We start from the raw sequence: 15,432 nt of genomic DNA on the forward strand, positions 1-15,432 counted from the left end.
TTTCTTGATGAAATAAGAATATTTGTTGTAGGCTTGAATCTCATCAGACTGCATCCAGATCCATGATTTGTTTGGTTTCTTTCTTTTTAATGTCAAGTTTTGAGGATTGTCTAGAGGAAAATATCAGGACTCGACTGAGAAGTTTAATATCACAAAGGCATTGACATTCCCAGTTCTTGTTTAGGATCTGGATCTACTCGTGAATCTAGACATACAGCTCCACACCATGGAAGAACATAAGTAGCCTGACTCAAATCACAGACATACAAAGACCTTTTTGCACGCCTGAAGTAACACACGCTTGAGAGCTCTTCTGGGCTGGGCCTAGTTCAGAAAGCCTGATAAGATATAGCTCAACATCACTGTGTGACAACATAATGAAACACAAAGCACCGATTCCTGCCAGAGACTCAGTAGTGATTGATGTCATTCTGAATCAAGACTTTCAGCATCATGAATTTAAGCTGTCTACTGGAAAACATATAAATGCTTAAATCAGTATATTCTTTATAGCATTCCCTTAGACTTGCATGTAGGCTATCAAGATACAGTTTTCTATATGTTGCTTTTTTTACCTCTATATACATAGATGTTTACACATGCTTCTCTTGCTAATTGTCAGTTCCAACTCAACTAAACTCAAGAAGCCACAGGTAATTTTGGATGACATCCAAGGATTGCTGGCAGGGAATGAAATGACTTTACGGCACTCTGTTCAGCCTTGAGGTTCCTTGGAACCTTCCGCAGAATATGTTTTTGCCATCAGCATCTGTTTGATGTGCATAAGGGTTAGCAAACACATGTTTTGCTGCTGCATGGTGAATTATGTGGGGTTACAAAAGGAAAGCTTTGACTTTTGTCTGGAACAAGGTCTAGCTTATGAATCAGGATATGCTATCGGAAGAGGCTGTGTCTCATGCTGCCCAACTTAACTGAGAAGGTATAGGCAGGAGCTAGAATTTATCATGTCAAAGTACATTTTTATGTGAAAAAAAGGCCAATTAGCACAGGGATTATCAGTAAGGAAACGATGTCATGGCTCACTCTCCAGGCAATGCGATGGGTGGCAGGGTGCTGACACAGCCTTACCTGAGCCAGCCCTGAAGGTCAGCTGAGCTGTCATTGCTCTACCACACAGAGGTTTCACAACCCAGACCTTGTTCCAGACATTCAGCCAAAGCTTTCCTTTCGTAACCTCACATAATTCACTGTGCACGCATCACACTAAATCATAATTAACAAACGAGAGTTTCAAGGAATCGTAAATCAAATGAAACGGGCCATGGCCTCACTGGTGGGGAGGATCAGACTCTGCCCTGCTCCTCACGCGGGAGTGCTCATCACCTCCCAGTGTTCTCACGTGTTAAGGGCACTTGGATCTGCTCCTCCTCTTCCAACCATAGAGATACTGGGGTGCTAATGCACAAAAATCCTGTCTCAGACACACACACCTATTTTAGCCCTTCGTCCTGGAAAATCCCTTGTCCTTTGTATATGATCTTGGCAACATAAGATGTTATGCTCCTAACAAACAGCTCTGCAGCAAAACTGTCGTGCTAAAGACTGTTCTGTGGTGGTAATGAATAACACTGTATCATATAGTTTCTCTTCTAAATTTCTCTGTAGGTGTTGTTTTGCTTAGGGGCTCCCAGCCTGGGCGACCCTGGAATTTTCTAAATACTTCAACTGTAGGATTCAAGGATGGAGGGATAACTAACTGTGAAACTGCATTATCTGAGGAGATAATCCTTGCCACTCCTTCTTGTTGCAGTGCAGCTTTGCGCATTTGCTTTGGAGGGTTAGGATCATTCCTAAGAAGGAAGATTTCTGTTTTCCCATTCCTTCCTTTGCCACTCGGGTGGGCAAAGCCGTACAGCTCCCAGTGGCCAAAGATGACAGCTGATGGCAGCTGCCACAAGGAAGTCTTGTGCTGACCTATGGGTTCTTTTGATGAAATACCGATGTCTATAACACAGACATCCACTATGGTGTAATCTCTTTTTAACTGATGAGTATGTATTCAGGGTGTGAATCATTTAATCCCAAAGCAGACACTTGAAATAGCTCAGATGAAGCATGCCCCTAAAGGTTTCTGCACCCCTCTGCTTGCCATGAGGAAAGCCTAGGGTGAGTGGGTCAGAAACAAACATCTGCTCCAGACATATCTAAAGGCAGGTGAGATGTTTGCTTCCTCCCGTGCATTTTCCAAGCCACGAGGTCTGAGATGCATCTTCCCGAGTCACCCATCCCAACCCCACACAGAGCACCCGTCTTTCCCAACAGACCTGGGCTCTGCCAGAGCTTTTGGCTGCTGGGCAGCCACTTGCTCTGTGCTTCAGGCTTTCTTCTCTGATTGAGGCAATTCCAGCACAGAAAGCAGTAGTTGGGCTCTTTGAGGAATGCTTAATTTTATCTCTTCCCCCTCCACCCCTGCTTCCTGCCACGGTAAGCTAAAACAGTTAAACGTTTGGGGTTTGGTTGCGTGCATTGTTTATCCACACTTGCTCTTGCTTCTATGTTTAACAGAGGAAATAAGTCGCTGCGATAAAGCATCACTACATGCTGGTAACATCAGATAAGCTAAGCTGGACAAAAAATGTTTTCTTTGGCAATTCTCCACTTTCTTTAATTTGGCTGGAGAACCCACTTTACTTCTGGAAATGTGAAAGCCCCTGTTACGCTTGACTATACCACAGTTTCACGGTTTTTCTTGTTAAACATCATGTAGGACAAGGAGAACAATCCTGCCCTTTCTTTCCCTGGTGTACAATTGGGCTGATGATAAGCATCAAGCTGCACATATCAAAAAACACAGTGAATGTCATTTGCATCAGTTTTCTGCCTTTCCAGAAAAAAAGGAGCCTTTGCAACCTGCTTATAGGCCCCTATCAGAATCTGCACAATGCTATAGTGATAGATATTTAAAGTTGAGCACGCGGAGGAAAAAGGGAGCAGGCCTGGAGGGAGCCCTTTTGGGGTGGAGGCAGCCGTCCCACGAGCAGCAGGAGTAGCTGAGCAACCCCCTTGCTGCTGGCTGGTGTCGGCGGAGCCCTCTATGTCTCCCAGGAGTGGGACAGAGGCACTGCTCCTCTGGCACAGCGAGGGATGGGGCGACAGGATCAGGGTTCAGGGATCGTCCCATAGGAATGACTTGGGCTGCAACTTCTCTGTGACTCCTGTCAGTGGGTTTTGGGCTGCGGGGCTCACTCAGGAGGTACCTGGGCACATGGAGAGAAAGGGAAGGGGAAGGCTGCTGGAGCATGGATGCCTCTGCCCCCTTGGGTAAGCGTGTGCTGGCACTTGGGGTGGTTCTGGGGTCAGGTTTTTATCCCTCCCTGCACATTGTTCTGGATGTGGCCACAGGTGAGCACCTCAAGTCCAGAGAGCCGAAGCACCGCAGAGGACCATTATCTTCCATCACGTTCAATGAGCATATACAGCTACGCAGGATGTACGCACATGGGAACACACATGAACTCATGGGTGTTATGAGGTTAACCGGTGTGTGGCATTGCCACAGCCTCTTAACTTTACATTGTGCATATAACACAAAGCTTGACCTCATGAGCCCTTTTCTGCCCCAAGGCTAGAGTGTGGCACTGCCTGTGGGAGACACGGAGCAGCAGTGGTGCCCCTGGTACAGCATCTTTCCCCTTCATCTCCCAACAAATGACTTGAAAAGCTCCTGCTGGCCTTGCTGCAACCCCACCATGCTGCAGGGTGAGCGCAGCTCCTCTGCTGACTGCATGTAGCTCGTACAGCCCACATGCAGCGAGTCTCCTGCTTTCAGGATACCGCAGGGGGCATTTAGCAGGCTTCACCCCCAAAAGGGGCATTGGTTGTGCATCTAGTGCACCTGTCCTAAGAGCCAGTGTCTGTGCAAACGATGGATGCATCATTTCTTGTTTTGACTGAGTTGCCTGTGGTATGGAAAGCTGAGCTACATTTCCAGGCAGCGAATGCATCTGGCATGTAGTGAGCCACACTGTGAGGATATTCCTTAGAGCATATGTACAGACCAAAAGCCTTAAATAGGCTGGATTTATTTGTTGTTTTTTTTTCCCACCCTTTCCTCCCTTCCTCAATACAAACATTTATGTAATAAAATATTTCTAGAGCACAATGTATAAACAATGCACACTTAATACAAATAAGAACTGGAAAACTTTAGTAAGAAAACAGCTGAACTTAATTTTCTAGCCAGATAATGACTGAAGGTTTTTTTTTTTCAGATATCAAGGTGTTTTTCTTTCGATAGATTTGACTTACTTAGGAGTATTCTGCTTAACACTGGCTCCTTAAAGGGATACTTGACTTTTTTTCTTAGTTGTAACCAATGTGTAATTTCTGGGACTTAAAATTTGAATTTCTGGTTAAATTACTTAGAAGCAAACTATAATTATGTGCCTTTTCATGGTGCAGCTGTGCCAAACCACAGATGAAAGCAAAGTGATTATAGACAAAGGGCGGCCAATGGGTGACCCGTTTTCCTTTGGAGAGAGTCAATACAAGTCATTTATAAGTAAATCTAGTAAAGAATCTGCAGCAGAGCTCAGTATCCAGTGTTAGGCTGGGACCTGGTCACTGCATAAAATACTGAAAGAGGCTAACGTAAGAGATACCCTATCCCCTGTTGAGGGTCCTCTCCATATGCTACGGTATCACAGTTCCCTTCTCCATCACCTCCACCGCTTCACAGCATTGCTTATAGGAAGCAAGGATGAGCTCCTCAGAGACAAGGGGTCAGCAGCACAGGCTGAAGAAAAGCCCCAGCCTGTGTCCTGCAGCAGGGATGGATCGATCTGCCCCTTGCACCAGTCTGTAAAAGGGGCTGCTGCCCCTCCAGACCTGCTTTGCCCTGTTTATTCCTTTTGAAGGAGTGTTGCTGCAGTGTTTCGTATGGTGTGCTTGCCTGCCCGCGCCAAAAATACAATGGTGCTGAACTGGGTCTTTTAGGCCGTAGTTTTTCTGGTCTCAATCCTTAAGATGCAACAAGGGCTTAATTATCATGGTCTGAGTATAATTCATTCAGAGGTTTTCTCAACCGCTTGTTCACCTCTTGCTGTGGTAGAGCTTGGAGACCCAGCTGGCATCAATGATAGCAAAAATGCATTGTTTTTTGAAGAATCAGGTCTTTATTTTTAAATTACTGTTCTGATACAAGCTAAGATGGAGAAAAGATTTTCTCCCTCTCAACTTAAAAGGAAACAATCATTCTTTCCTTGTATTTGAACACTGTTCTATCCCATGATTTTTTTCTCTTTGCCACAGAAATTCTGAAATCAGGTCAAACACTGGAAAGAAAAGATGGTACTGTAAACCTTGGACTTAAAAAATAAAGTCAGTTCCAGCTCTTCCTGAGTTTTACGTTTGAACTTCCTCACCTTGAGGCTTCAGCTTTCTAGTCTGTAAACAGGAATAATACCTTCCTGTCTCAGAGAAGTGTTGAAAGAAGCTTAACTGATTCATCTTTGTAGGATGCTGGGACATGGAAATACATACGTGGATATGGAGATACATAAAGGTGCATATTTGTATGCATCTATGGGTGGAGGTACAGACTGGTTTTATTTTTGTGTATGCTTCCCGTTTTTCCTTTTCATGGTATCACTGTCTTCCTAAAACACAAAGATTTCTTACAGCAAAGAGAGCATCAATACTTTTACCTGAAGACTATCTTGCACATGAACGAAACATATTTTCATGACATATAATTCTTGCCCATTTTAAGTACCCATTTAATGTTAGAGAGTTTTGATATTTGATAAACGTAACACAACACAAGCTCAAAACTAGCTCTCACTAGTAACCTATTGTCAGATTACCGTATCTTTCAGAGCAATCTAAAATTGAAAAGGGAAGCAATACTTCACCTACATATGCCTCTCCCTCCCTAATTTTCCTGGTTAAAATAACATGTTGCTGAACGATTGATTTTTTGAACTTAAACCAAAACGAATCTTCTTTACTTTCTGTTGCCTGCGCCCTCTGAAAGAGTAGAAGCAGGCTCCAGGAGCAGCTGCTTGGTGGGCTGCCTCCTGCACCCAAGCCCAGATCAATGCCACCTTTTGTTCCCAGGACTTGTGAGTACAGGTTCCTCTGTACCTCACATCTCCTCTTGGTTTGCTTTGGGTTTTTGCAGGTGTTCACCTTCCCTCCAGCTTGGGGAGATGGAAATTTCATGGCTCTCAATCCCAAGCTGCTCAACAACATGACATCTGGAAACTCCTTCCCTCAATGATGGCAGGCTTACAGCAGGATAACCATCTGCTCTAGCCTGACCACCACTTCCATTTTCCTTTGTCTCCCAGAAAGAAGTTAACAGGCCTTGTTCACTTCTCATTCTCTCCCAAACCAGGCAGCTAGAATTTCCCTTCCAGAAAAAAACAAAACCAAAACCGAACACCTTCTAATTTAGAATTAAACTCAGAACTCTTGCTTTATTGTTATTGTTATAAAAATATTAGTATGCATATTTCCATTTGGATAGAGAAACTAGAACATCAGATACTCCATTTTCCATTCAAAAAGTAACTCTAAATTTTGATATTTTAATACATATCTTTGCATGCACTTTCCAAAAATGACTTTTCAGTTTCTTGATTATGTCTGTTTCTTGTCCTGCTCTGGTACAATACCCTCTGGTATTACCCTTTCCACATGCTTCACGTACACCAGAGGTTACAGCATCCCACTGACAAACCTTGATGGAACAAGAAGTTAATCAATAAAAGATTACAGAAAGGCCTATTTTCATTTTGCAAGATGGACCTGCTAGAAATCTGCTGCAAAGACTCGTCTCCTTCAAAGACAAAATAATAAAGATGTAGTCCAGAGGGCAAAACATCGTCTTCACCTTATTTAGTAAACATATTTTCAGCCACTGAATCTGTACCTCTGTATATACACACAAACAGGAGGCCAGGGGTGTGTGTGCACACAATATGGAAATAGCGACTGGCTTCTGTTTACGGCTCTTCACATTTGTGGACTTTTGACTTACGTTACCCCTTTTGTTCGTCCTTTAATTAGGGAAAATAAAAGAATGGATGCACTTGGCTTCAGCAAGGAGGTCAACGTTTCCTGCTGCTAAGAGGAAAAAGGTGAGCGACAAAACCAAAGCGTTGCTGAGCTGATCAGCACAAGCTCTTACTGATGACTTACCAGCTTTTCCACCTGCTTAAAATAAGACGCATTCACAGGAGAAATGGTCCTTGTGGTCCTTCAGCCTAAAGGTTGAAACGGTTTTGCTCACTTTGACAGTGAGGAACAATGTTGCCCTGGTGAACAATTTAGAGATGCCGTTAAATGGCTCCTATTTTGTTATATCAAGTGATAAGCTAGGTTTCTATTCTGGTATTATTCAGCTCCTTTCAATGCAATTTAACAGCTGGAAATGAGAAGGTGGCAGCTCCATGTTACCAGGCAACTCTCCCCAACCACCAGCAGCTGCCCCAGGGACCAGGGTTTAGGAGCTGCTGTGTAGTGACAGCTCTTCTCCCTTCTTGCAAACCTGGATCAATTCATGGAGGCTGCTTCAGTGCGGGGTTCCCTCTAAGAGCTCAGAGCATTTGCAAGAGCTACCTCTCATGAAAACTAAGGCTTCGTCTCTCACTTCCCGTTGCATTGTGTTGTATAGCTGAGAGTTTAGCCACTGACTTCCAACAAGCAACTTTTTTTTTCTATATACAAGCAATGTTTAAGTTACATGTTTATTGCTTTGAGTTAATGAGCACAATAAAGAATACATCATGCCCTTCTGCTAAGAAGCTCATTTCAAAGGCAGTAATGGATATCAGTACCCTCCCCCCCTGCCTCCAAGAGACAGCTCACACCCACACAATCTCTCAGTCAGTTCAGCTGCCAACTTAGTACTTATATTATCCCTCGTGCAGTCTTGTAGGGCCTAACACACTATATGGGTTATATGTGTTCTTATTGTTTTGCTCCTCATGTCACCTTTGAATTTATTTATATTTATTTTAGGCTTTATTCAAGCAACTAAAAATCCCCTAGAAAGCAAGCACATGTGGAATGCATAGGAATAGAAACCACAATGACCTCATACATAGTATATTAATACACTGCTGGCCTAATAAAACACAAATCACATCCACTAGCAATATTTATGAAATACCTTACATCACTCAAAAGTTCATTCATATTTAGTGAGCCTGGTTGGAGATTCAGGCTTGTTGAACTCTCGTCCTCTGTGTAAGTCAGAGAAGGGCTCCATACGTTGACACCGCTTTTTCTCTTGACTCTTTCTTGGCAATTGGACAGGTCACCGTAGTTTCCTCATCACCGGGATGCCCCGTGTTTTAACTCTGCACATTTTCAGTGGGATGAGGACAGCAGAGAAGAGAGAAGAAGAAACAGATCCTTCCATGTTGGTGCGATGCTTCAGCGCAAGATTCAGTTGTCTTGGCTGCAATTCAGCGGGCAAATGAACCACCCTGAGGAGAAACGGTCCCTTGCGAAGGTTATCGCTCGAGTCATTCAGTCCAGCATGTGGACATGGGCATGAAGAAGCCTTTCTCTTTTTCTCCCTCCAGCCTAATGCATCACTATCAGAAAATGGCTCTTGCATCCCTTATTGAAGAGAGATACTAGTTAGGGAGTCTTTAATGAAATCTCTTTTTGAGTAAATGATGTGTGAAAGATGAATAACCGTTCTTCTATATCTCTCTCCACGCATTCAGCTCCATTTCTTTATCCAAGTCTTTTTTCTCTCTCTAATCTACATTTGCTTCTTCTTCTCATCTGTTTCTTCCTCCACTAAAATTAAGCATATCTTGAAATGTAACCCTTATTTTCTCAAGTCAATTGCTAATTGCTCAAAAGAGTTAAGTGGTATAATGAGACCTTTTCTGTGTTTGTTTTTATTAAAAAATGTTTAATTCAAACATACTAGATAAGAAGAATGTTATGCCATTAACATTATTGGAGACTTCTTGATGAAATTTCACATCCTCCCACAAAAACACTGGCCTGATCTAAACAAAGATACATGTTTGTGTGGTTTCAGGAAGGATTTATATTGGAGGAGAGGAAGGGAGAGTAATTTTTCATGTTTCTCCAGGGATCTGAAAATGGCCTGAATGAAAGCATGGCTTCTGATTGGTTTTAGTTGCAGTTTCTCATCTTTCTGACAGATCCTTTTTCCTCACCGTTCTCATTCTACATCAATCTGTGTCTTTGGATAAGCTTTCACACATGCATTAGTAAGATCTTTCAATGGCGTTGCACGACCTTCCATCGTTACACCGAGTGCCCTGAAATCTTCTTAGAAGGCTTCCATCCTAATTTTTTTTTACCTTTCCAGCTTTCTCTTCTCAGTAATACAAACACTTTGCAATTTAGATTTCTTTTTTAATGCATTTTACAGCCAGATATTAAGTGAAGCTGACATGTTTCAAACTCTATTGTTTTTAAAAAGGAAAGAGAGAGCTGTGCAAAAAGTCCCAGCTCATGTTCTGTGTCAGTGGCTGCCTCATGCTCTTTTGGCACTTCAGGAGAGGGTACAGCCTGATCCACCACACAGGATTTCCAAGCAGAAGGGATTGCAGCAGTATCACCCTGTCTTGCATTCTGGGTTCAGTTCCTGCTGATGAGTATAAGAAATCTTAAATTTTTAGACTGGGAACCCATATTTTTTCTCAATAAGTTATATCTGCCTGGGGAAACTCCACGCACGGCTACCAGAGCTCTTTCCCCTTTGGGTGAAGCAGAAATGCAAATCTTCAGCTCTTCTTCAAAACAGCACTGCTTCAGCAAGGATTTTGTGTGTGATTTTTCCATACAATCAAAGATTTTTTTATTTTGGTGTGTGACAAGACAGTAGGATATTTGGGGTCCTGTTTTTTTGCTGTAAATTACCTGTCAGGGACGTCCTATAACTATTTATAGTCTGTCTGCCCACAGTGGTTCCAGTTTGTGAGCTCCCTTCTCTGCCTGCTCACACGTGACTGAAAATCAGGATGTTTCTCAACCTCTACAGAATTTTAATGCCAAATAGCAACATAAGGAGATATGATAGAGGCATTTAGTGTTGGTTCAATGGGCGCTTTATTCTCAAGCAAGAAATCTGTTACACTTGAACTTAATATCCTTAACCAGACAACAGACGTGCAAAGGCAGGTGTGTGGTAAAGGAATCAGGCTTCCTCGACAAAGCAGTTAACTTCTCAATCTGATGTTTGGATCCCAGAGATCCAGAGGTCTTTTCCAAAATGGAGGAAGGTAAAGCTATTATTTTCAAAGCTATTCTTTTCAAAGGGAGTAAGAAGTGGAAAGCAGGGTCAGTTATGTAAGGACCTCTTCCAGTTTCTCCTTCTTGTCTGCAACCTCTTCTTGCCATGACAAATGCAACAGCCCCGTTGGGCTTTCCACCTTCCAGGAGTTCGGTGCTAACAGCACCGTGGTGACTCAGATCACACAGAAAACAGAGCCTCTGGGCACCCCATCCCCACCTCATCTGTTCTATGACCTGCATAGGTCATTTTTATCGAACCGAAAGCTGCGATGTACTGCAGGTTGGGTCGGGAGATCTGGTGCTTTTGCTCAGGGCCATTTAGCCTGAGAGCTCACCCATGGAGGACGGTGGCATCTTCTGCCCAGGAATTTGCACATCGCCTCGCTTGCTGCAGAGGGAGTGCCACTGCCCTGGTGAGCGATTTGGTTTTGCTGGTGCCTAAAGTCATTTTCAGTCACCATTTTGACATCTAATGAAATCTTATGGGCCTGGAAGCAAGACAGGCACGGAGGGGACAATGACAGTTCAGAGCTTCCTGTCCTTGAAACTCCCAGTTTATTTCCTGGCATCAGGCTGAGATTTCAAGTTCACACAACTAAGCAGCAAGTTCCAGATCTTGATGTGCTGAGCATATTTGGCATGTGCCCAGCCTGTAGTGCATTCAGGTCAAGGATCGTGGAATCAGCTTGCTTACTCTCACAGGGATTTACTGGTTAAGTATGCCGCCTTCCACAATCACTTAATTTTTAAAATATTCTGATGTAATCTCACATCGTTTTACTCCTCCCTCATAGCAGAATACAAAAAAAAAGAATACAGGAATGTCATCTTTGGAGTACTTTTGGAGGAAAAAGAACAAGAAATTAACATGGAATGAGTATTTGAAACAGTCATTTGTCCCTAAAATCTGAGACACTTTGGCAGTGTCAAACAACCCATAGGACATAAACCTGAACAATTTTTCCTTGTGGTCAAACAAGAAGGTTACATGAAAAATATGGTCCTTTGGAAGTCAACAAGAACTCACCCACTGTAGTGCCCCTGGCTCACGGGTTGGTGGATGGAAGGAAGGAAGGGCACACTTGGGAATCCCTTCCTCTTCTCCTTAACTCGATATCTTTGACTCTAAAGCTGTCAGGCGTCTCTACTCTTTTTAGGACATTTTCGTTTCATTCTACTGTTTGGCACCTACAAATGTAATTACTTGCAGGACCATAAAGGAACTTTGCTCAGTTATACCTGCTTCCACTACACTCCTGCAGCTTGGCTACATACTACAGGCTGGTTTGCATTGAAAGGCAAATGCAACTTTGGCTTTTGTTTTGGGACCAGGTAAGAAAGATGGACTAGCTGATACTCATGAGAATTCGGAATAACTGACTCAGTTTTTGTTACCCAGCAAATCATTTTTTCATTTTTACTCTTTAACAAACACGTTCTAGCGGTATTTTTAACCACATTTCTCAAAATGTGTTAAATTTGGTGCAAATTTCTGGTTAGGGTCTAGAAATCAATGGAATCGAATCCTACAAGTTGAGATTTACATCTGGAAATCTCTGTGCCTAGGCTACTTTAAAGTCGAAAGGAGGTCTGAAATGGGACATGCTGAGAGCACAAGCAGTTCATATAATTTTGTTTTAATATTTTCTGCATTATTTTTCTATCCTCTTTTTTATGCTTCCTAAGACCTCACTGGGATAGCTGAGATCAGATGGTATAAAGCCATGAATTTTGAAGAAAAATGAAACTACTGCTTTATGCAGCTCCTTGCTTAAATCTGTGCCAGAGGAATGGAAGGTGGAAAATGTGATTGTTAAAAGGACTTCAGGGCTCACTCAAATCAGTGTTTGATGTCTGTGCCAGGCAACTTACTGGAAACTACAATGAAGAATAGAATTAGTAGACTTGAATGACATGTTGGAGAAGAATCAGCATTGCATATCAAGTAGGATATAATGTTTTGCAAACTCATAGAGGTTCAAGAAATGATTTTTATGTAGACAAGGATGGTTCTGATAATGTTACATACCTGGATTTTCAAAAAGCTTTTGACCTGGTCTTTCAGCATAGGCTCTCAAAATGTATTGTTACGGAATAAAAGGAAAAGGACAAAAAACTATCTAAAAGAAAGGAAACTCATCATCAGATTACACAATATAAAGCAGTTTCCAGAACCCATAAAAATCTCTGCTGTTGAGCATCTTCAGAAATTTTATGGAAAAGTTTAATGCCATGAGGACAGTTGGCAGATAATTCAAAATTCGTCTGAACAGTCAAATCTTAAGCTGGCAATCAAGAATTTTGGAAGACTCTTAGAAGAAAGAAATACTTTTCTATTGGCCTAGTGAGCTGAACTGACTTGCTGAGAGGTCACATCAGTGACAAAACCACACAAAGATCAGGGAGGGAGAACTGTGCATCCAGGGACAGGGTGGAAGCATAGAGGGAAGGAAGAGTGGGACAACCTGTTTTGGTAGCAAGAAGCTGTTAGATTAGCTTGGTTGTATCGCTTGATAGCATTTCTAATCTGACAGGGTGATAAATGACAGGTGAAATTTAATATGTGGACACACAAAGTGATGCACACATGGGAAGGCAACCCTCACCATATGTATCCACTGGTAAAATAGCAACTCCACTCAGGAATGAGGTCTCAGACCCTTTGTACATAGCTCTTTGAAAAGAACAGGTCAGGAAGTAAAAAGGACCCTGTGCAATGTTCAGAAATAGTAAGAAAACACAAAAGTAAGACAGCAGCAGGATAGTGCCGCTGTAAACCCACATCTTGAATATTTTATGTAGCTTTGTTCACTTTGTCTGAAAAGAAGTATAAACAGAAAAGATAAAGAGAAGGACAAAACCAAAGATGGGGAATGGTTTCTGTATGAGAGGCACAGGCTGCAATCCCACAGCAACCTATGGACTTCCTGCGGCAATCCCACTGCACGCTTCTTCGCCCTGTCACTGAGTGGTTCAGCACAGTAACCTGGGAAAAAACATACATGCACTAAAAAAAGGGGAGAGTTTTCTGCCAGGAGAGCAAGATGAAATGGCAAAGGCACATCTCCGGACATGGGCAGAGGACACACAACGGAGGGAAGAAAGTGGCAGCCAGTCCTACAAAACCTCTGCCTGCAGCTGTAGCTTCACAAGCCATTTTGGCCAACTCTGCTGCTGAAATTAGCAGGCCCATGCTCCCTTTGCTTGCGGCTACTTGCTGCCACCCCTGAAAGCCTCTCCCTTTTGGTGTTCACGCAGCTGTGCAGCAACACAGCGGGGGAACTGATCTAAATTAAAATTAACCCATCTTTGTTGGGTTACTCTGATCAGGTTTGTTGCATACCAGCGCAAGATACAGACGTGACCAAAGGACAGGAACAAGCAACGGGGACTGGTGGGACTGCTTCTTTGAGCAATGTCAGCTCAAATGGCTTTGGAAACAAATAATAGAACAAAGCTCCATAGTTTAGGAAAAGGGATGGTTTTGAAAGCATACGCGAGAGGTCTATAAAATGACATGGTGAAAAAAATAGGGCATGATAATTCGCTATTTCTCAGATGATGAAAATTCAAGTACCCTATAAAATCATTAAGCACTGGATTTAAAACTGGTGGGAAAAATTTCCTGTCTAGCCTTTGGGCTAGACACATTTGGGACCTTGCTGCCTCTCCTGGAGGCCAGAAGTAACAACTGATCAAAGAGGTATTTGGCAGATTCATGGAGAAGAGGTAGATTTGTGGCTATTAGCATGATAGTGGACACAGTTTTTATGTTAGAGAGCTCTTCCTCTGCACTTCGGGAGCTGAAAACATAAAGAAAAGACCGTGCCATGGTGTTTATATATTTTTGTAACTCTTACCTGTATGTCGACTATTTTTGTAACGCTTACCTGGATGTTGACTATTGGCTGTTGTCAGGCAGAAGATACCAGCCTAGGAATGCTTGCTTTGAATGAGTAGGCCAGGTCTCACATTTTCATGTACTTTACTTCCACTATATGTAGTACAAATACATTGTTTACATTAGTTACATTATATTTGCAGTAATTTATTGTGGAGATACAAAGTCTGTATTAGTTATACATACTGAAATTACATGAGAGAATTTCTTTTTTCACACAAGTTATACCATTAAAGGTATCTTGAAGAATGTATACATTTGGTGTTACTCAAGTTATCTGCCACATTTAAGCCTCTGCAGGGCAGGTAACAGGCGTAGCTTCAAAGCGGTGGCAATAAGCACTCTAAGGGCAGCTCCGAGCCCTGACCCTAGAGCTCTGGGTTACACCTAACAGGGTTCCCTCATCGGACATGCCCTGTGCAGCTACGGATGGATAGGGACAGTAAAGGACGGCTTGCTACATACTGGTATACACCACATCCATCTCTTTCCTGAGGATTTTATCCTAAGATACTGGAATAAACTGAAAATTCAGTTGTGGAGCAAATTTGTGTCGGGGTGTGGGGAGAGCCTAAGTTTCTAATCTAAGGCAAGACTGGGCTGGGTTTGGTGCCAGCTTCTGCCTCTCCGACGATGAGCCCCAGAGCTATTAAAAAGAGGTGCCCGCCGGGCGAGGGAGCCGCCTTCCCATCAGCTCCCCGGGCGCTGCTGCCCGCCCATCAGCCGGGCTCCCCGTAAACACTCCCCCGCGGCTCGGCACGGCCTTTGGGAAGCGGCGAGGCAGGTACGCGGGGCCGGGCCGCCGCCCCGCCGCGAGGTGTGTCCCGGCGCGGCGCGGCGCGGCGGTGACTTGGCGAGCGATCGGGTAGGACGGGCGAGCGGCTCCCCGGCTCCCCTGCTGGGCCGCCCGGCGCCACGCGCCCGCAGTAGCAGCGCGCTCCCCGCCCGCGCCGCCGCCCGCCCGCGCCGTTCCGCTCCGCTCCGCTCCGTTCCGCTCCGCCAGCGCCCGGCCCGGCCCGGCCCGGCCCCAGCCGCAGCCGCAGCCGCCGCCGCCGCCGCCGCATCATGCCGCATCCCGCGGCTCCCCTCGGGGCCGCCCTGCTGCTCGTCCTGCTGGCGGCGGACTCCTCGCAGAGTGAGTACGGCGGGGCGTGGGGGGCTCGTCCCTCCCGCACACGCCGCCGGGCATCCCCCGCCGCCCGGTGTGTGTGCGTGTGTGAGTGCGGGCTGCGGGAGCGGCTGGGGCTGGAGTGGAGGGGGAGGGATGCGCAGCTTCA

General features: G+C 44.2%; 1 protein-coding gene across 2 annotated transcripts in view; it reads left to right on the forward strand.

The window, feature by feature from the left end:
- Positions 1–15,220: 15,220 nt before the first annotated feature.
- Positions 15,221–15,432, forward strand: part of GAS6 (growth arrest specific 6) — a 43,420-nt gene continuing 43,208 nt past the window's right edge. For both annotated transcript variants that reach the window (XM_086610722.1, XM_086610726.1), the window contains exon 1: positions 15,221–15,290. In XM_086610722.1, the coding sequence (XP_086466848.1) occupies positions 15,221–15,290 (70 nt within the window). The remainder of the gene's footprint in view (positions 15,291–15,432) is intronic.

This window comes from Tauraco erythrolophus, chromosome 1 (genome assembly GCF_009769465.1).
Source record: "Tauraco erythrolophus isolate bTauEry1 chromosome 1, bTauEry1.pri, whole genome shotgun sequence".
NCBI classification, from domain to species: Eukaryota; Metazoa; Chordata; class Aves; order Musophagiformes; family Musophagidae; genus Tauraco; species Tauraco erythrolophus.